General features: G+C 40.4%; 1 protein-coding gene across 10 annotated transcripts in view; it reads left to right on the forward strand.

Annotated features, from left to right (window-relative positions):
* Positions 1-22,933, forward strand: part of cacna2d3a (calcium channel, voltage-dependent, alpha 2/delta subunit 3a) — a 125,753-nt gene that overhangs the window by 63,369 nt on the left and 39,451 nt on the right. For 8 of the 10 annotated variants that reach the window (XM_044209816.1, XM_044209817.1, XM_044209815.1 and 5 more), the window contains 8 exons: positions 1,324-1,455; positions 2,588-2,799; positions 3,849-3,923; positions 7,915-8,004; positions 8,618-8,731; positions 15,240-15,318; positions 18,974-19,107; positions 20,264-20,281. In XM_044209816.1, the coding sequence (XP_044065751.1) occupies positions 1,324-1,455; positions 2,588-2,799; positions 3,849-3,923; positions 7,915-8,004; positions 8,618-8,731; positions 15,240-15,318; positions 18,974-19,107; positions 20,264-20,281 (854 nt within the window). The remainder of the gene's footprint in view (positions 1-1,323; positions 1,456-2,587; positions 2,800-3,848; positions 3,924-7,914; positions 8,005-8,617; positions 8,732-15,239; positions 15,319-18,973; positions 19,108-20,263; positions 20,282-22,933) is intronic. The other 2 variants (XM_044209819.1, XM_044209824.1) reach the window with 1 other exon arrangement.

Below are 22,933 nucleotides of genomic sequence, written 5' to 3' on the forward strand. Positions count from 1 at the left end.
AGTTTGGATAGATTTATAAGGAATGTGTAGATGCACATGGGCATGCTTGCAGAGACACATACTGTCTGTTACACATGCACACACATTTATGCTGCCCTACAAAGGCGCAGAGCCGTAACTTCAGAAACAGTGAAGTTGAAAATACTGATTCGCTGGTTTAACATGTGCTTCATTTTATACCTTTTTAGGCTGATTATTTTACCCCCAAAACTTACATAATACTATTGATAATCTTTACTAAATGCAAGGGTTCAGTATCTACCAGCAATTCTTTAAATTTTCTTGTTAATTTTAACTAGTTTGTTTTCTTTATTTTGATGAAGTAGCTTATGTAGTGTAAATTTTTGTTTTGTTTTGCTGGGTGTCTGTCTGTCCATCTACTATTAATATTTATATTGAAAGCAATATAATAAATTCATTTACAATTTAATTTATTTAAATATGTGATTTAAAGGTAGCTTAACATTAACCACACCAACTTGCATGAATTCCACCGGAGTCAAAAGCTGAGATGGCAGCTACTAAGATCTGCTAAACTAGTAGCTTTAGTAGGAGGTATCTGTGTTTTTTTGTTCTCCATCATGATTGGATTTAGCTGCTGCCTCGTTAAGTTGTGTAGAATTACAAACTGAATTACTAAGATGTCAGTCCGTCAAAATGGATATTGTTCATTTGCAGACAACAGCTAAGGAAAAATCAATAAGGAAATTTAGTTTTAGTTATGTCTAGCCATCTCATAGCTTTCACTTGATGTAGCTCATTTGCTTTAGCTGTCTAGTTGAATAGCTATCTGTGGCAGATAGCTGTGGAGTACTTTAAGTGCAACGATGGGCTTAACAGATATTACTAAGCCACAGTGCAGATGCTGCAGTCAGAATGCAGAAACTACACAGTGAGAGTTTTCACAGAAATTATACATTTCTATGGCATCACATTTTTATATAGTAAAACAGCTGTCACAAAGTCAGATTCAGGTCTTCACCAATTTTCACCAATATGCAGTTACTGCATTTTACCTTTATAGGGCAGAATGATCTACTGTCTTTCCTATACCTATTCTTTTTTATCTAATTCTTTTTCTCTACTCTCATCTTTTCACTGTGTTTTTCTGCTAATACTTTCACTCTATCTCTGTGTAATGAAGAGGTCCTGATAGTGATCTGTGGAGGTGCAGTGTATGATATTATATGAGTGGTTGAGCAGGCACTAGAGAATGCCAGTTCCAACCTCCTGGACTGTAAAACAATGTTATCCTGTAACAATGTTATGCTTTTTCTTTCCTCTCCATGCTTGTCTTTGTCTCTCCTCCTTTTTCCTTTCAAGACTCTGCAATTGTCAACGGAGTGTACTGGTCTGAGGCCTTGAATAAAGTGTTTGTGGATAACTTTGAGAGAGACCCATCACTCATATGGCAGTACTTTGGCAGTGCCAAAGGCTTTTTTAGGCAGTACCCTGGTAAGTGTGTGTTTGTTTGTGATGGTGGATGTGTGTTAGGTAGTAACTGTGTGTGTGTGTGTGTGTGTGTGTGTGTGTGTGTGTGTGTGTGTGTGTGTGTGTGTGTGTGTGTGTGTTTGTAATGAAGTTGCTGTTTCCCTAAAGCAGAACAAGGGATGTGTGGGAATCCACAGTGACTGACAGCTAGAGACTGGAGGCTAGCAGGGTGAGGGGGGGGGATAGATAGAAGAAGAGAGAGGCAGGTAGAGAGAGACAGGTGAGAGAGTTTGTAGAGATTAAAGAATGGGTGAAAGAAGATGGATGAAGTGGAATGAATAAGAACAGAAGTAGCATAATTAAGAAAAGTAGCCTATTGAATGAAATTGAATGGAATACATAAAATGAGAAAATCAATGGAAAGGCTTCTTCTCTTTCTTATTTTTTATCTTTTGACCTCTTGAACCTGCATATAAGTGTTTTTAATTATGCTTTTTAATATCACACGCCTCAGTCTATATCTGACATACATATTCTGTGCAGCTTTGGCTATCAAAAGTTTTGTGACCTGGAGGCCTCCAAAGTCATTGCTGCATAACGACTCTAAAAACTAAATTCATTCTATTCTTTTCCTTAAAGTTCACCCAAATTAGAAAGAAATGGTCCCTGTGAAAACAGTGTTTTTATTCTGTGAAATCTGGATATGGGAAGAGTTTCTTGAAAAAGATTTAGCTGTTTAATTTTTCAGTGTAATTTTTCAATGCACTGAGCACTACATTCACCTCCATTGTACTGAGGTACAATCTCAAATCTATCTGCATGGCCAGATACCACTAGAAGTAAGGGAGAAAATATGTATTTTTGAAATTCAGGTATACTGAATCTCTACACCTAGCATACTGTAGGGTCAGAGGTAGTTTTAAAAAGCAGATGATGGATGTTTTAGAAAAAATCTGTTGTGAAAAAAAAATCTGTGTGTCAAAAAATGCAGTGTGCTTTGGCAGAAAGCCTTTTAGGGCTCAAAGAACAGATATCCTGGCCACTTTTTTTCTGTTTCAGCCGACTTAACAGTTTGTTTTCCTTTTGTACAATTTAGGCAACTCGCACTATTGCAGTTCCTTGTTTATCTTTGACTGAGGCTGACTCTCTCTTCAAGGGATCAAGTGGAAGCCAGATGAACATGGGGTCATAGCTTTTGACTGTCGTAACCGGAAGTGGTACATCCAGGCTGCCACCTCTCCAAAGGATGTGGTCATTTTGGTGGATGTCAGTGGCAGCATGAAAGGCCTCAGGCTGACTATTGCCAGGCAGACTGTCTCCTCCATACTGGACACTCTTGGAGATGACGACTTTTTTAACATCATCGCTGTAAGTCCACGCAGATGTGCACACAGCTGTGAGGGGGGTACATAAACTATTTAACCTCTATGTTTTTTAGATACACACACATAAACACACAGGCCCACATCCTCTCCTCCTCAGATCAGAGGACATGCTGGAACGAATCAGCTTTCTCTCCTGTCACGCTCACAGCCAATTAGCAGTCAGCTGAATGAAGATTTGAATTGCAAAAGAGACAGTTGTGATTGGATCCCGCCTCAGGCACCCAAACCATTGTTATCACATCTCAGTCTGATGAAACTCCAAGAGTTTCATGAATGTGTGTGTGTGTGTGTGTGGTTGTGTGTGTGACGATGCACTTGCACATGTGTGCGTCTGATGCTATTTCACATCAAAACACAGCTAGTCACTTTGCCAGCCTCCATTCTCTTTCTCTACAGAACAAAGTTCTTATAATTTGATATCCTAATCATGTTATTTTGAAAATTATTCTTTGGCAAAATAAAGAAAAAGAGGATTCAGACAATCAGGTAGAAACATATTGTTTTCCCCAAACACTCTTGAAAAGGATGCCTTTCTTCTTTGTATTTCTTCTACTTTTACTGTGTTACCTTCTATAGCCATGAAGGAATTTCTCCCAAAGAAGACATGCAGTTGTGTAAAAGTTGTTATGGATTTTGTCTAAAGTATCTGCAGTCAAAAAAAAAAGTTGAGAGTTTGTGCATATGCATCTGTGTGTGTGTCTGTCTGTGTGTATGTATACACATACACACGTTTGCGCAACATTGCTGGCTTTGGAGGAACACACTTCCATTCTCTTTCCTGGACTTTGAAGTCTAATTCATACTCATGCATTAAATTATTATCACAGAATGGCAGGCACTGGGTACATTTTGTACTGTACAGTGTGTGCAATGTGTGCATATATGTGTGTGTGCTTTTCACCAAGATGAGTGAAGTTTCTAACATCTTCACATTTAGCATTTTTAAACATTAGATTAAACATTTCTATATATACAGCACATTTAAAGTGATTAAAAATGATTACGTTAATTGTTCCTTTTGTATTCTTTCAGTACAATGAGGAATTGCATTATGTGGAGCCGTGCCTAAATGGAACTCTGGTCCAAGCAGATGTCACCAACAAAGATGTAAGTCTTTTGTTGTCTCCTATTGTTTTCTCCTGTTACAGTCAATTAGAAATAATTGATGATTTTGTGACAGAGGCTCTGGCCAGGTTCAAGGTTAGTAGACGAAAATATAAAAAAAAAATGCATTTGTAGGTGATTTGCGACAGTAAGGAAGTAAAGTAATTTGAGGTACCCATTGACACAAGTTCAAGTTTATTGTCATCTGTATAGGAACCACAGGAATCTATACAATGAAATTCCTGTACCAAGCCATCTCAATTTAAAAGCACATAAATCTAAAATTAAGCTATACATTACAGCATAAGGTTAAAAATATAAAATATATAGCATATAAAAGATGTCACTTACATATAGTGTGGAACATAATTATGTATACAATACACATTTACATGAAAAGATGTCACTGACATATCGTTATGGGTTGAAGTACAGTATCAGTATTGCACCTTGTGTATGGTATTTAATCACAGTGTTGCATGAATCTACTGTATATAAAACATGTGTGAGAGTGAAGGTGTGTGTGCGACCTGTTAATCAGCCTGCTTGTGGAAAGAAACTATCTGAGTTGGGTGGTGCGAGTGGTGATTCTCCGATAGCAACTTCCAGATGGCAGGAGAGAGAGTCGGGACTGAGCAGGGTGACTAGTGTCCTTAAAGGCGAACTCCACTGATTTTACACATCAAAGTCTGTTTACAGGTTTTGGGGAGTACTACTGCCTGAAAAAAGTTGTATAAAGCCTTTTGTGGCTCCTGAGGGAGCTGTGCAAAATCTGATCAATTGCCTTAAGTGATGTTCCTTGAGGGAGCGTCGGTTGGGAGAGAGACTACAAGTTTGAAAATGAGAAAAATCTGGGGGTGTGGAATTAGAAAGAAGAGAGCTTACAAGACCTCTGTAGCCCGCTCTTCATCTCTGCTTGAGACTAGCAGCTTCAGGCTACATTAGCTGCTATTAGCATAGGTCAAGTTGCATTGCGGGTGATGTAGGTGCCAGGTTTTGACAAGAAGAAGATTGTGTCAAATAAAAAAGAAAATATCCCTGGTCCTGTTGCATTGATTTGAATACTTTTTTCTTTAAACTGTTCATTGTGAGTCCGACAATGCTATAGGAGTGCAATGCTAAATCAGTGCAGTACTTCATTTAATTATGGTTTGGATTTCCCTGAGGCAACGAATGGCATAAATGTTACCACGCAATGTGGTTCAGGGAATGTTTGTATGTTTGACTGTGTTCATGTGCATGTATACTGATTGGACTTTTCATACAAGATGTTTTCATTGATGATGGCACATGTGAAAATTCTAGCTATTACTGTGGCTTGATTCCCTGCATCATCTCTGAGTCTATTCTCCTCTCTATTGCCTACAGTATAGGCTCCATCTCTAGGTGCCCACTAAAAATTCCATCTCTTCCAAATACTTTAAAATTCCATTTAGAAATGCAATTTATAAATGGAATTAAATTCAATAACCTCTATTACCTCCAGTCCAGGCCAAACCTGAGACGCAGCTGTTTACTGGCAAATGCATGGACTACTTGCACCATGTGCAAGTACTGTAGAATTATGTGTGTGTTCACATCTGTGTGTGTGTGTGTGTGTGTGTGTGTGCGCCTGTGTTTAAGTTAATTTATGTTTATTTCTAAGTGAGTGTACACTTATGCATATGGATTAGCATTATGTGTTTAATTCCAGATGGTAGTTTAATGTAGTGTGAGTCTGCCAGCTAAGAGGGAAAGGCAGTCTGTGCTAGTAGATAAGGCTAATGTCTTTTACTTCAGCTAGGGGCAGGAAGTGACTGTCACACTGGAGACTTAAACTTACTGATCTGTCTTTCTAAACTTCAACTGGGTCATAAATACCTGTTGTCATGCTTCCTGGGGACACACATTCTTCTGGCTATATTACCATGAGTAGTTATTTGTCTAATTACACTTGTCAACAGGCATCTGAAGAAGTGAAATCCAGCCTGTCTGATTATTACTCACATACGCAATAGTTCCCCAGCTAATATTAAAAGCTTTAAAGGGAAACACTCATGATTTTCAACATTATCTCTATCTAACAGTTGGGCTTAGACTGAAATGTAGCTGAAGGTCTGCTGAACAGTTTCCTCCAATTATGTCACAGATGATCAGTCATCTAACAGATGACAGGTGCAGTAACTAACGAACTGAACCAAGTCAGTTTTAGTGCAATGAGTTTAACTGTGGACTGTTTTTGTTGGATTTTTTTTAGGTGAGCACATCCAGAAAGAATGAATGGTTAATTTGCAGCTCAAACAGCAACAACAACAATGTCTAGGTTAGAAGTGGCTGAATCTGGTTAAAAAATGTTTTTAGACATCTATGTATATGTATATAACCATTGTTTTAACAGCATTTCAGTGACTATATTTCAAGGTGGCAGATCCTAACTTCACATACTTTTCAACCAAATAAGTGGAGTCTTAACCTAGACGCTTTTTACCTTCAAAATTCCAAATCCATTCTCACTGGGCAAAAAGCTTCTAAATTGATGAACAACGTGGCTGGAATCTGAAGATAAACAGTCAGCCAGTACCAAGAGAACCATGGGTGGTTATTAATATGCCCCAAAATGTTTACTGATATGATGTTGAATTATATGTTTGGAATTATATTTGATCACTGCAATACCTGTTGATTTAATGTTGAAACAGGCCTATCCTACTCACATCACCAGACAGTACTAACTTTTTTTCTGCCTTTCTTTTCCGTGCGTTATCTGAATTGAACCTGCCTCCATGTTGAGATAAATATCTTGCCATAAAAATCAAAACTGTAGGCTTCAGCAAGCTGCAATTTAAGATATTTTTGTTCATTTGTTACTATGTCCCTGTAGCCAGGCTTCATTAAGCTGACTGCTGTGATCATTTTTGAATATAAAAGGTCTGCAGCATTCAAAGGTTTGATGTCCAATGTACATTTCAGAGCCTTGCGGTGCAGCACAAAAGGTTGGGCACATTCAGCATTGCATACACACACACACACACACACACACACACACCGACACATACACACTGTCTGAATCTGCCACTTAAGTACACTGCTGCACCAGGGATTGAATATACCCTGCTGTGCTGAGACAAATCACTTCGATCTTAACTCACATACACACACACACACACACACACACGCACACACAGATTAACATTAAGTGAGCGAAAGGAAAGGGGCAGAAAAATAAGAGGCTGGGAAGATGATGATGTAGTTGCGGTGTAGGTCTGGGATGTTCCCAGACCGTAAAAAGTGAGAGACATATCTTGTATGTAATGCATCTGTTGCCACTCGTAATACAGAAGTGTGTAAGAGGGTTGCTCACCTCCATAGGTGGAAATATTTTTTGCAGGTACTTGGATAGACCCAGAGTCAACAGGAAATGTTTGAAAATGCCAACAACTGGATCTAAATAGCTATAAATAGATTGAATTGGATAATGGGCCATGTCAATCTGTGTGTGTGAGAGTGGCTTTTGCCTCCAGGCTGTTGCAAATAATGAGACATGAACATGAGACCTGTTAGGTTGCTGACAACATTAAACTCATCATTAATTGCCACAGAGATAATGTACCCTTTGTGGCATGATCACATCTATGAACTGACACACTTCATGAAAACAGGTCATTTTTGTTCTTTCAGTCAGTGTGTGACATTTCACTCCAAGATAATGTGGCAGTTTGCTGCAAAACCTAGCTCAGGGCTGGAGTTAAAGAGCCCATTAGACCAGGTGCAATCTCTGTTCACACACAAATGATGGTAAATCAAGTTCAGTGAAATATTATGTTTGTCTGTGTTATGGTCAAATGAAATCAATATCTTTACATTTTTATATTTTTACTGCCACTGTCCACTGTCCTTGTCTCCTCTTTTTTTTCACCATAAAATTCAATAATGACCTCTAATTCTGTGTCCTTCTGTGTTATGGCTTCTTGCCACCATGATCGTAATGTTTCCTCCCCAAACTTTATTTTCCCAGCATTTCCGGGAGCACCTCGACAAGCTGTTTGCCCAAGGCATTGGTATGTTAGACATAGCTCTGACTGAGGCCTTCAGTCTTCTCAGTGACGTAAGTAATACACTCATGCATGACCACACACAGACACAGTTACGCGCAAACACACATGCACGAAATGATTAGTATGCTGTAATTAATAGCTAAATCAACAGAATCATGCAAAAACCAAGTAAACAAGGCACTTGATGACTCAGGTTACTGGTTTGACATTTCCTCATTATGAACAAGCAATTAATCAAACACACATGCACACACACGCATTTACCTTCCCTTTCTAAATGCTCATAATTCAACAACATGCATGTATGTCTCCATTCTGCTTAATGACTCCTCTCTGTAATCTTAGGGTGGTAATGCACTCTCAAGGTAGCTTGTAGCTTGTGTGCATGTGTGTGTGTATAGGAGAAGGCATTTCATTGTTATTCCATTAGCTTTTACAACACAGTTAGCTTTCATGGTGTGAAGGTAAGTCATGTAAAGACACATTACATTCTGTAATGGGAAGTACTGTTTGGTAAGTGTTTGAAAAAAATAGATTTTAAACTGGTTTTATTCAAATTGGAAAGGAGCTTTATTTTGTTTTGTTAACGTGGGTTACTACTCTCTCTCTCTCTCTCTCTCTCTCTCTCTCTCTCTCTCTCTCTCTCTCTCTCTCTCTGTCCAGTTCAACGAGACTGGGAGGGGTAGTGAGTGTAGCCAGGCCATTATGTTGGTGACAGATGGAGCAGTGGACACATATGATGCCATCTTTGCCAAGTATAACTGGCCAGAGAGGAAGGTAGTGTATTAAACACACAAACACACACATCACATTATTGTACAATTGTACTTCCACAACACTTGTAAAGTGAGGGCAGCTGAGCTCAATTTCCCATTACGCCTTGTTCACAACTTCATGAACCTGCAACCTGGTATTCCAATGGAGGATGGGCACTGGAGAACAGTGGACTAATGCTTTCTGTGGCTAAGAATACACTGTCCAAAAATGTGGAATTAGGAAGCAGATCCATTTGACACAATTTTAAAGGGATGCCAAGGGATCTGTTACAGTCTTTCTCAAATACATCAATCAACAGAAAGAGTGAGAAGGATGATGTTTTATAGGGTTAGGGCATTGATTACAAATTATAAACAATTATTATAACTACATCAGAAATATATTTTCTAGAGAAATACTGCACTTCTTGCTAAATCTGACCAAGAGTACTGAAAGAGAACAGCAAGCAGGATCACTGTAAAAAAAAAAAAGTGCATCAGTGTTTCCCATATGGATACACAGTTTTTTGCTGTCATATTTCAGAGCATGTTCTTGCCTAGTTTTAGTATTTGGCTGAGTTGTTAGAGAACGTTTTTTGACCAGAAGAAGGTATTGAGCCGGCCCAGTATGGGGTCCTTTCAGAGGGCTTTAAAACAGAGTTAAGTATGGCCCTGTCTCTGAGGACTGAGCTGTCTCTCTGCTGTCCTGCAAGGTAATTGTGGTGCTCTTCTGACAGGCCATGAAATGAAATAGGAGGAGAGAGGGAGAGAGGAGATGGAGGGGAAGAAAAAGGGTTTTTCTTCGGTCATTTTCTTCTGTAAAAGAAAGCCCACAGGATCTTCACCCTTAAAAAGTTGAGGATAGAAGTACTGTACTAAAGGCAATGGTAGATGCATATACCCTAAACACATACTGTATATACATGTATATGATTTTGACTGTAAGGGTACATGTACAGTGCAAACTTCTATTGCCTCAGGTAAGTCTTTTAACACATATTATTAGCCAATTTTAATCTTTTATCTGTTTGAGCTTATGTTTCTATGCATTAATATGGGTGTCTATTTGTTAGCATAAATGCTGCACTTGTATTGCCATGTGTTTGTGTGTCTCTGGTGTTCCCTGTTGAAGCTGCTTGCAAACCCCCCCCTCCTCACTCCTGCCTCAAGGCTGAACAGCAGTGAGCGGAGAGGGGACAAGGCTGCTAGATAGTTCCATTTAGAAGAAGCCCCGCTGATAATAGAAGTCTTCGGTCTCTGTCACTCTTTCCACTCTCTTTCTCTTGCTCTCTCTCTCCACTGCTGGTTTTTAATGGCTTCCTTCCAGCCAGCCTTCCAGCTTCACCAATGTATAGCGTCACACTGAGAATATAGGCAAGCTTTGGAAAAACTGAATGCAAATAAGTGAATATCTGCATGCAGATGATATTTATTACAAAGAGCTATAAAGAAAAGATCATAAAGAAAGCATTGCAATGAAACGGTATTTACTAATGAAAAGTCTGAAAAATACCGAAAAACTTCAAATACATTCAATGACTTTTTCTTTCATGTTACATCAGTGATTATTTTCAGAGAGATACTGTCACAGTTTTCAGATAACTGCTTTTTGTAGATAAAGAATGTTTTAGAAACTGTTTCACATTTGTCTTTACTTTTGTAGCATGACCTCAAAAAGCATAATGTACATAATAAAACTCTATACAAAGAACTGAAATTTTGTACTCCGAAAGACCATGTGGTTTATTTAAGAGCATTGGTCTCCCTGACTTTTAGCGTAACTGAAGGTGTGTATTACTGGTCCCAAAATAGTTAAAACAGGAGATGAAAGTATCAGACATACCCAAACTAACGCACTAAAAACTCACATGTGCATACCCGTCCGCATATGTTTACGCATCTACAAACACAACACACAAAAACATGGACATATTTGCTTACCCACACATAAACATGCAACACATGTGCCATAATCTCAGCTGTGCTTGAATGATGGCTAATGATACTTTTCCCACCATGTTGTCTGCTGCTATGATCAGTTATTGTACGATTTGTGTTCTGTTATCATTTCACAGTGATTTTGTTTGAGTGTTCTCATGTCAGTTCAAAGCTTTATTTCCAGGTCCTACTTGATCTCACATTATATTTTAGGTTGTTGTTTTGCTACGCAGAACAATACAGAGCGATTAAGCATAGTGCAACACAAAAAACCACAGGGCAATAAAGAAAAAAAACACTAAAAGCTTCAAACATGCAGATAATATTGAATCAAAGAGCACCAATTACAGTACGTGTGTGACCAAACGCAAGTTTAATATTATGTGTTTTAATCTGCATCTATCTTTGGCTAAAGAGGATGTTTGTCCGCATCTTAGAACAGGAGCCAGATACAATCAAACCCAGCAAGAGTTCCTTGCAAATGAAATGTATGTTTTTTAAGCTTAAAAAATGCAAAACATCCTTAATCCAGTAAGTGTGAGAGGGGGATCAGAATACTTACAGTTCAGTCATGTCAAACAGCTTGCAGTGAAGATCAGGAAAACAACACAAGAAGTTAAATTTTGGCAGAGCAGCACCCTCATGTACAACCTAAAAAGGGCAATAAGTGATTGATAGTGGTGAGCTGGGAATTTCACTACCTTTGTAGTGCCTAATCATAGGATAGGAAAAGCCAGATAACATATGGCATTGATTAGAACAGCAGTGGTGGGCTCCCTTGACTCAAAAAGGTTGACCGTTTCCTGTCTGTAGTGGCGCCAAATTCCTTCGACCACCTGAGAGTGTAGCCTCCGTGGCTGTCCCCAGACACCTGATCTTCTGACAGATTGTCTGTGTTTGGCACATGGACAGTCCTCTGGGACAAAAACCTGGGTTGTGCCATCAATGTATTATGGAAACTGGATATGGTGTTGCAAGATGGCACAGATTAATACCAGTTAAAAGTTGATTACTGGGCACATACACTAAGTTATTTTCAGACTGAGTCAGCCGACTCCTTGCACAAAAAAAGGACATAAAATTAATTTGTTCATATTGGTCAAGGCTAATATACAGTATGCTGCATCTAGTGGTTCAAATTGTAATCATTTAAAGATTAATTCTTGAATGTGTATGGTGCTAAATCTTTTTTATTATTGTTTTATAGCCATTTTCTTTGTAATATGGCAAAATGTATTTTTGGGCCAGAGTGAGTGCACAGGCCAACACTGATTGTGTACAACTGTGAGGCAAGGAGAAGCTAGACAACTCTGCCAATTGATAAAAGATGCTACATGCTGTCTGTCCTTACCAGCATGGGCTGCCCTTGAAGGTGAAGATATAGAAAAAATTGGAAGTGGGCTACATGTACATCCCCCAGCTTCAGGAGATTGATATGCTGGGTTATGCACAACCTTGCCCATGCCTGCTTGTGCCCTGTCCTTTGTGCACTGCCCATACCTTATCTGTCACCACCATTTGGCAGTGCATCATGAGGCCCCAGTGCTCGTCCTTTGCCAACATTGTTTCTGTTGTCCCAATAGCAAAGGGCTAACCATACACTACAGCACTACAGCCTGTAAGGGGGACTCCTTGGGCTCAGTCCCACAAATGAGAGGCACAGTTGTACCAGGTGCATGTGTAGTAGGGCCAGCAGAACGGCCCAGACTGACAATACCATAAGCCATAGGAGACAGAGACACAGTCTTCATGTGGCCTTGGATCCCAACCTGAATTGTGAGAGGTACTTCCTAGGTAATATCTTCCTCTTCCATAACCTTAGACTAGAAAAATCACCAATAGAGAATCAACCACTCCAAGAACAGACAACTCCAACTTTCTCTTAGACTTGGAGAGCAGCAAAGTATGTACGCTCACACTCTCCTCTCCTAAAATCTATCTCTATCTAAATAACAAATTGATATTCAGATAAAATATAATTAGAGTAAAAACTTTAAAGTGATTAGAAATGAGTAATTCCTGAATCTTTGCCAAGACTGATTAGAGTTGGGCCTGTAATCCTTTAGAAGTGTTGGGTCACCTGCTTTTAGTAATAGTAGAGCAGAAACAGACTTCCAGATAAGGAATTTCATTAAAGGCAAAAGATAGATTAAAACGATGTGTTATTGAAGGAGAAATAAAATCAGCTGCTAATTTTACGAAGTCTGGCACAAGGTTATCAGCGTCTTCTGATATGTCTAAAAGTTTGAATGCCTTGTGTACCACTGTGGTAGTAACAATTAAAAGTAAAAGGCTTGCTAACAGTTATTATAGAAAAGGTGTCTGCTTTTACATGAATTTACATGCTCTTTCCACATTAGGAATGAGCCTTTTTTTCCAAATCAAGATCTCAAAACTAAGATCAGAAAACATCACGCTCGACAAAATATTTCATATAACACTTCCTTATACCATGAAGCTTAGCTTTAGGATTGGCTGTATAAACTGCAGGGACACTTCTCCACGACCCAAATGAAACCTGAGCCTCAGCAGACAGTGCCCATACACAAACTAAAATAAATTTTAGGAATCATCACTATGCACCTTAATGAATATGGTTTTGGTTTCAGGTAGAAACATGAAGCTGACCTACATTTGAAAACAGCTGGGGTTTTATAACCAACAGGTGGCCTGTCTGGTCCTAGATTATGCTACATATTCCGTTGCAGACTGAAAACTCATCTGTTCAGACTGCACCTTGGCCCATAAAAATGTATTAAAAAAGCAAATAACTTTCTCTATCTCTTATTGTTTCTAAATGTAGCATTTGGAGCAGTTCAGCATATTTGATGAAGTTGATGTATTTGCATGATTCTTGCAATTTTTGGATTGCATCTACATGGTTGAAATGCACTTATTATAAGTTGTTTTGGCTAAAAGCATCAGCTAAATAAATGTAATTTTATGTAATGAATGAGACCATTAACATCAGAACAATTAGCCTGCTATTACTTTGAAACTGTGAATTGTAACTGTCTGTTCTGGACATTAAAACAGAAGTACTTACAGTCTTTAAGCGTTTGTGTGAATGTTTACACTGGAGAGTAAATTATTGAGTTGAGTGCTGAATATATAATGTAGGAGCGTTTTTTTTGCATACATGTATACTTGTGTTTTAAAATGACATGAGTGTCTGTGCATCTGTGCGTGCATGGATACATACAGATGTGTATACCTGTATGTCTGTTCATTTGTATTCTTGCATGCATGTGTATTTTTATTCCTGACTATGTAAAATTTGTGCAGTCAAGTAGGTTGAAGATTGCATGCTGTGGTTCGAGCCTCTTCTAGTTTTTTTATCTCCACTGTACTTAACTCAGCTTTAAACTTCTTCCATATTTAATAACCAGCCCACTGTAGTTTGACCTCCGTCTTGGCTAAAAGTGGAAAAAAAAAACACATAACCACAAAAAAATCACAGAAAATCCCACTCTGACACCTCTTACCCATACCTCTACATGGAGCGGTTTTGATCATATCGGCTGTGTTGTGTTTTCCTGTCACTCTGGCAATGTCATTCACGTTTGTATGAATAGAGGATGATTATGGTCTAGATAATGAGGCCTGCTAAAAAATGACAATTGTACTTATTCACAGTTAAACTTATTACAGTTGACAATAGACAAAAAATATCCATACTAGAAAGTGAGATGCAAGAATTTGCTGTCTGTGGTTTATATCTTTGTCAGCTAAAGCTGTTATAATCACTATTGAATTTAAAAGGAGTTCATCAATGGCACTGTTCGGTAACAATGAAATAAATATAATTTAATGTGGAAAAGGAAATGGCATTTATACATGAATTTTTTTTTTGCAATTTCAGACCCTTCTGTTGAGAGCAGTCATCCAAAATCAGATAAAGACACACATATAGCCACATCTAGACATGTGTGTGCATGCACATACATACATTCACATACACACAAACAGACACATGCTGTCAGGGTGAAGGGAGGCAGTGAAAAATGCAGGCATGGGAGCTATGGCAGCTGTGCCCCCAGAGGCTTGCATCTGGTCCAATCTGGCAACCTGCTCTTCACACACACACACACACACACACACACACACACACACACACACACCTGCCAACTACACCTGCTGCTAGAGCCAACTGAGCACTGCTGGGTAAAAATGAGTTTGGCAGCAGAAAGTTAAGAAGATTCCCTGGATTGAGCGCATAAAGCTTGGACTTGGCTTTTTTAACTCAAAATATTTACTTCATGGTTCATCATTTGTTTTCATTCTAATTGCAGATTCTTGATGCACATATCTTATTTTGAAACCCATATCTGTTAATCCTTAATTGTTTAGTTTCTTGAGTTGAAATTATTTGAATTTAAATTTTAAATAAAATCTAAAAGACAAATTTAAGACTTTCGTAAGTTCATAATTGACTCTATTAAACAAGGAGAAAGGGCCAGCTAATCACTGGCAGATAAAGGATGAGCCTTCTGCCTGGCTTTGACAGTGTTATCTTCTATATGGTGGTGTGGTGGGCCCTTTCAAAATGCGATTAAATTGACTGACGGAAGCTGTCTGCTTTCTCTCTGCAGGTCCGCATATTCCCATACCTGATTGGTCGAGAGTCAGCCTTCGCAGATAATCTGAAATGGATGGCATGTGCTAACAAAGGTGGGATCTTACAACACATGCATGGACCGCTGTACTTTTTTCTTCTTATAATCTGTTTTTGCAGAAGAAAGTTGCTGCATGCTGCTGCCAGCCGGGCGAAAATGAATACATTATGGAGCTCAGGATTTGTTTGTGGTGTTTGGCGTATGTGTTTGTGTGCGTGCATGTAGTTGCATAGACATGTGTTTGTCAGTGCTCATCAGTATTAGCACGTGTATGTGACAGCAGACAGCTGGTGCCAGTTGCACAGACCAGATATGTCACATTACATCTTCCTCTAAGCCTAAAGTCCAAGCTATCTTTGTGATACACCACTTTCCAGCTGCTTCGTGTGTGGTCATGGTTGTCTCAGTGCGTAGAGCACTTTCCTTCAGGTTCTATATTTAGCTGGGAGGTGGGTGACAGAGACAGTCTGGCTCCATTTCCTCAGGCTGCCGTAGATAAGACAGTCAAGCCATAGGTCACACGAAGGGTGTGCATGTGTTTTTTAGGTGTGTGTGTGTGTGTGTGTGTGTGTGTATATACAGTATGTGTGTAGATAAGAGGACAAGGGCATCAACAGTTTTGCTTGGAAGTGATATCAGACAACCCATCCAGTCAGTTCGAGGATGTTAGTGGTGATGATGAGACCTTCGTGTGTGTGTGTCATGCTACATAAGTGCATGTGTGTTTGTATGCCGCATGATGATTCAGGCTTGTGACAGTGACATCCTCTCCAGCCTGCAGGAGCTGTGCAGAACAGTCTTCTCTGCTCTCTAGGCATAGAATCTCTATTCCAAACTACAGCAGAACATTTGGTTTTATTTCTTTACTGTTATTAGCAGGTGAAAAAATTTTACCTTTTCTGCTCTGTCACTGAATACTGTTATGTCAACATATCTCCCTATTGCCTTTGAGTGGAGCAAAGAATGTTGTTTAGATTCTGGATAATTTGGACTAGGGGATTTAATTACCACTAAGCCTTATTGCTGTACCAGCTACTAACAGGCCACACTTATGAGAAATGCCTTTGGTTGCCAATCAACAAGAAAAGGATGCAGGCCTTGCCCGAAGCCCGGATGAGCTCAACTAACCTTCCCCTGTCGTTCCACTTGTTCCCTGCAGTGCTGCTCACTTGTCCAAGTTGGCTGGGCCACTCTGGTCCTTTTCTTGTTTTTAACAGCGGTGCACTGAGCTTGATTGGTTTCATTTAATTTAGGTTAACAATTCGACGCAGACAGAAACTAAACCATAATACTTTAGGGATGAGGGTTATCATTCATTGTCCATCACAGTTTTAACAAAAAGAGTTGTGCCTTCAGCCGCACTCCACTCTCCTCTCTTCTTCCTCTACTCTCGCTCCCCTGGTGTCTGCTAGCATGACTGGCAACTAATCAAATGACAACCTGTGACCGTGACACTAAAATATAGTACTTTTTTGTATTGATGGAACACAGTGTATTCCATCAACTGATTTTCTATGCCCATCAGTCATACACATATCAAACGTTCACAATATGGCCAAAAGTATGTGGACACCCAGTTTACCTACAGCCAGTTTGTGTTATTATTTGTGACAATTATTGTCACACACTGATGATGACAGCGCTGCCATGAAAGTAAAGCAACTTAGGGATCAGTGTCGACATGTGGACAGGAGGAGCCGGGGATGGAACCACTAATCCAGAGATTAGTGGACGACACGCTCTACCTCCTTAGCCACAGCCGTCCTTTGTGTATGTCTGTCTTTGTAAAGTGTCAGTACATAGTCATAGCCATGGTGTTTATCATGGTTAAGTTAACATACTGTTTGTCTTGTTAAGCTCTGAATATAGCACAGTTATCAGCAGGTCCATGTGTTGTCTTTACTGCCACAGAAGGCTTACTAATGTTACCGTCAGCTATGTATGAGAGGCCCTACCTGGGACTACGTTCAACCAGTTTTTTATGCTTGGTGCTACCATGGTTGGGCGGGGGGGGGGGGGGTCAACGTACAAAATATACCTCATAGTTTTGCCTATTAGGTCACGGTTGAGGATGAGCCACAGACTTCGGTTTTGGAAAAATCACTGTTTTAGTTTAGGAAAAATCGCCCAAATTAACACATCATGCCATCAAGAAGCTATATGATTATGTGTGCAGGACAAAAAAAAATCAGTGTGGAGTTCCTCTTTAATGCCCAAGGTTTTGGAATTCGATGTTCAACATCCACATACTTGTAATGTAGTTCTGCCTCACATCATGTCATTTTTTGCCGCCACCTCATTATTTTCACGTATCAGAACACCTTGATGTGTCTTTTTGCTTACATATCACCCAAACCAAGGTCCTTTAAAAATATATTAATGCCCTCATCCTGACCAGACCATGCTGTGGCTGTCCTGTCCTGTATGTACAACAGGTGTACCATGTCACTGAAAGCAGGGAGCATTAATTTTTTCACTCCCCAGCTCATCTCACTGGCCCCGGTGGCTCAGCCCGAAGGACGCCCTCAGCCTTCCAGAGGGAGTAGTCATTCTTCACTCACCACTGTGATGAACGATGCAGTTAGTCGGAGGCAGCTTGCTTTGTGTGCGATGTGAGTCTGTATGTGTGTGTTGTCATTGTACTGTCTACTGGAATAATAGCTGGATCCGAATGTCTCTGAGGATGAAAAGGAGGAATCTGTCAAGGTTCACTTCCAGGTCAAGTTCGGGTGCAAGTGCATTCTTGTTGCTGTAGTGATTGCACTAATCATGGGGTTTTAACGCTTCCAGTGTTAGTGTATAATATGAGATTTTAGCCTTTTTTATTTTTAGTTTTTTACTGTGGTCGCAGATTTGAAATTATATTATCAATGATAGACCCTTTCCTCAGTTATTTAGGGGAATACATGACATCCCTCATAGATCTGTGTATTGTGTCTAGGCTCTGGCTCTTTTCTCCTGGTGGAGTAAAGGTCGTTGCCGGGAACAATAACCCCAAAATCTGTTTCCTCCAGCTATGATTTTCTCCTTGGCTGCCTCACGGTGATGGAGGCAGTTTGCTGTTTTTACGGATGGGTGGAAATGTGGTGGTCTCTCTCTTTTCCCTTATTCTCTGTGGCACTTCTTGTCCTCTATCTCCCTCTGTCTTATTGCTATCCTGATTCCCTCTCTTCCTCTCCCCCTTTCTGTCCCCCTTGCTGAGATAACAGTATATTCCCTCCTACACATGCACATTAGCAACATAATGGCAGCATTACCATCGTAGGAAATGGCATCAAATTTGGTTTAACTGAGATAGTTTTTTTCATTGCATTCACATACCACTTACCCATTCACAAACCCATGCTGATTTGCTCTCACTTGTATATCACTGCAGGGAATTCTTCAGCTATTACTCATACATGTATCCAGGTTTCCGTCCGCTTCATCAAGCAAATATCTGCTGCCTACTGTACTGTATTCCAGATAGAATTTTTCTGCTTTGGTAACAAGGTAAATAAAATGGGAGCGATGACTTGGAAAAGATTATATAGCCAAGCTAATATTGGATGCAACACTTCCTGCAATGTGAAACAGTTTTGGAGATGCAGAGACTGAACTTCTGATCGCAGTTTCGGGACAGCATAGTGAGGATGAACCTGTTCACTCTCCATTGTTTGTTAAGTTAAATGATTCAGCATCTTTTCTCTCTTCCTTTCTCTGCCCAACAGGCTACTTCACTCAGATTTCCACATTAGCAGATGTGCAAGAGAATGTGATGGAGTATCTCCACGTGCTGAGTCGTCCCAAGGTGATCGACCAGGAGCACGACACGGTGTGGACTGAGGCCTACATCGATAGCACTGTGAGTTGACTACAACATCTCTCACATGGCTCTTGACTCCAGTTCCCACAGTACTCGCTAACAACGCACACCCACTGGGTTGTAAACAGTATGGGCCCATCGATTTATAGATTTCAACTTATTCTACTAAGAAAACTTAATCCATAATGCACTTTGTTTAAGCTTGAGTTCAAAAAAGTACAGTTGCATGTTCAGGATCTGATGAATTATATAATCCAAAGGAGACTGGTAGTGATAAAATGCAAGCAGAGGCCTGACAATGTGTTTTGCCTTTGTATGTCTCAGACTGAATGTGGGGAAAGTGTGTGTGTACAGCAGATGGAACCATTAAGTGAATGAGCCTCCTGTGTGTGGTTGGGAGTTGTGTAGCGTAAGTAGAAAATACTGGGGCACATTGGTGAGTTAGTCTCTGATCTCTCAACCTTATACCCTGGCCAAACACGCACAGATATACGTATTATGAAATGGCAAAGAATAGCAGCACACACTATAATATTGCTCAAAACACTCAAATAATAACATGCATAGCTAAATCCTCTGTACATAGCTTTATAGTTCTCTGGCACAGACATTATCATCACTAAAACACCCTAAAGGATAATGCCTGACCTACAGTATAGGATACTCTGCTATCCATAATATGCAACACAATATACTGTAGTATTCACGCATGCACAATGCATCTCTTTTGTTAAAGTTATTGTGTTTGGCCATAAAGAGTGAACAGCAGCCATTTGTCCTCCTAAATGCCCTCTGGCAGAAATACGCACAGGCTATCAACACTGCATGGGAGTGGACTCTGCAATCCTCTTCATATCCCTCATGTTTTACCTTTTTCTGTCTTCCTCTGCTTATTTCTTTCTCTTTGCCCTCATTATCCCCATCCATTTATCACAGTCAAAGTACATTTACCCAACACTGACTCAACAGTAACAGCTTAAGTGTTGTTTCCTCTGCTGTGACCCTCCCAGCCATAAAGCAGTGACACAGTCACTGTTTTTAAAGTTGCAGTCAAAGTCAATGTCAGTGGATTTTACGCGCCAACTGAGGCTGGCACTCCGTTCAGTGGAAACCGCACTGAAAGGCTTTCTTACACTTATCCGTAAACGTATTGACCCTTTCTCTCCTCCCCTCCTCCTTAATCTGTTCTCTTTAGCTCCCCCAAGCACAAAAGGTAAAAATTCTGATTTGAGGTCATCACTGTATTGTGCTGTGTTGAGGCCTGGTGTGTGTTCATGTGCATTTCATGTGCATGTGCGTTTTGGTCTCTGATCTCTGCCAGATGACGGCATAATTTTGGGTGAACTAACTACCATACTGACCCATGGCATTTTCTTGTGTGTCAGTGTCGTATGTCGCTCCTCAACCTCCTGATTCAAACCATGCATCGTGGTTGTCATCGGTTCAGTTGATCGCTCTCTTCTGCACGTCTGATCAAGCACACGTACACGTCTGTGCACACGCTCACACTCATTGATCATTGGTGATGCTGTGTTGGCCGTGCTTTGCCAGTGTCTCCGGGGCTGGCAGTGTGACCATGTCTGTAAATGTGAGGCTACATTGCTCTTTTGCCTGTGTGATTTTGGTGTGACAACAAGATTGCCTGTGTTATTTGTTTTGGTAGAATTCTCCAGAATAAGCTGTTTTGTCATCTTCTGGTTGAAAATCCAATAGCCTATAATGACTGGCGGGATGATCTGTACTGATGCCTTTTTATTGTTTTCGGTGTTTTATTTTTCAGTGTTTTATGAATCATATGTGGGTTGAGATAAGCAGCTCTATAATCATAACAATGATGATGGTGGAACAGAGGAGTGCTCTGCCCCCCCATCAGCATGAGCTGAGCACAGAGCAGTCCCATTAGACAGTTGGCAGGCCATATGTCTGACATAGTATTGTTAGTGTGATAGACCCAAGTTTATTGACATCGAAGCGGAAAACCGAAATAGATATCACATTGTCAGACATGATAATTGGGATTAGCAAGGAATCTGCACTGCTTCTTTACATTTAATCACCTCAGCACAGCTCTGGCCTGGGTGCTAGGAGCACACATACACAACAGTCCAATGAAAGTAAAACAGACAGTGACAGAAAGACACACACACGCACACCCTGCGTGGTGATAGTGTCAGATAAGAAGTTAGCAAAACTCTTGGGATTGGCTCAGCATGAGGAAAGTGATGAGCATCTGGTATTTATGTTCCAGGGCTGATGTGTATCATCTTTCCAGATGCACCCTACATCCTATCTTGTTCCTCTCCTCTCCATCCCTCTCATTGCAACCCAGTACTCTCTCTTCCTCTGTTTCACTCTGCGTCGCCCTCTCCAGCCCCAGCCCCCCCCCCTCTTGTGCTCTCCCCTCCTCTCCTGTTCCCCTCCCTCTTCATCCTATCCTTCGTCTCACCAGCTTCATCCATCATTTTCTGGCTCATTTGGCTTTGTTTCCCACTCTATCGGATGAACTGACACTGGAGCTCAGGGATGATGGGAGGGGGGTGGGAGTGAAAGGAATGTGTCGGGGGGGATATTTGAGGACAAGTGTAGGGAGGGTGAAAGAAATAATGCAAGAGACTTGAAGAGAAAAGGTATCAGTGGAAGTTGGGAAGAAAATGTAAAGGATATAAAGAAGGATGTGGGGTTGAGAAGAGGGTTTTGCGCTGAAGTTCAAAGAACAAGACTGATACTTGCTAAAGCATGAAAACAGACAAATGGGAAAGCTGGGAGCAGTTGATTACCTTTTGATGACAAATTGAAGTAGTAAGCTGTTCAAAATGTCATGATAGATGAATATAAACTCCACAATTTCAAAGCAAAAGTGTTAATATTGATTGAGGTAATCAAGAGATTTCATAGATATATCCCAAAACACCTGTGCAATATAAACGTGTACTAGGTCTGTGCCAGCTCTGCCCCCCATTGTTAGTTTTCCCACAGGAGCGTACAGGGGGCTTGGTTCCAGGGCTCACACACACCAACATCATTAAACCCAGTCTCCAAGGAAACAAGGGTCACCTCGTCCACCAGAACACAATTTGTCACAGCAACTTAGATTACGAGGTGTCCTATGAGACACCAAACATGGGGCAAGGGTGTGTATCTGAGCCCTCTGAGCTGTGTAAGTGTGTGGGTATGTGTGGGTATTTGTGTCAGTGGGGAGCGAGTGTATTAGAGCCCAGAGGGTTTTTTTTTCATTCTCTGACCCACAGCAGGGGAAAGGACTTACACACCCCATTTGCTCTGACTGATACAGATAAAGCCACAGAGGCAATGATTATGCAGATTTGGCCCAAATGTGTGTTCAGTTCTGACCTTGCATTAGAGGTTGCAGGTTATGTGTGATAAGTCAAATTCTAGAAACAGAGCACTTCCTTAGGGACTTGGAGGATGGTCATGTTGGAGGACACTCATTTAGGGTTCAAGGAAGTGCCTCTTTCCTCTCCCGCATTGGGATAATAAAGCACAGGTTTAAAGGTCTTTCCTCCACTGGGTAGAACAAGTGAGGATCCTCTGTAGCTGTGCTGTTGGCTTTGAATCCAATAGATGCAGTTGCTGGCTGCCTTTCTCCATCCAGCTCTTGTTATCTGCTTAATTACATTATGTCATTTCCCAGAGCAGCTGGGCAAGCCTGATTTTCACCATCTTTAGTGTTGAAGTACAAAGAGTACACATTTGATGGGACTGCTCAACAACAGTTCGTAGGGATAGACAATAAATGTCAGTCCATACGTTTACAGATCGTTGATATATGATCCAATAGACCTGAGCTTGGAAATAGATTTTGTATTTTTAGATGAGCCTCTGCTCATTTTCCCAGTCCTTCGAT

The sequence above is a fragment of the Siniperca chuatsi genome, linkage group LG10, assembly GCF_020085105.1.
Source record: "Siniperca chuatsi isolate FFG_IHB_CAS linkage group LG10, ASM2008510v1, whole genome shotgun sequence".
Taxonomy (NCBI): domain Eukaryota; kingdom Metazoa; phylum Chordata; class Actinopteri; order Centrarchiformes; family Sinipercidae; genus Siniperca; species Siniperca chuatsi.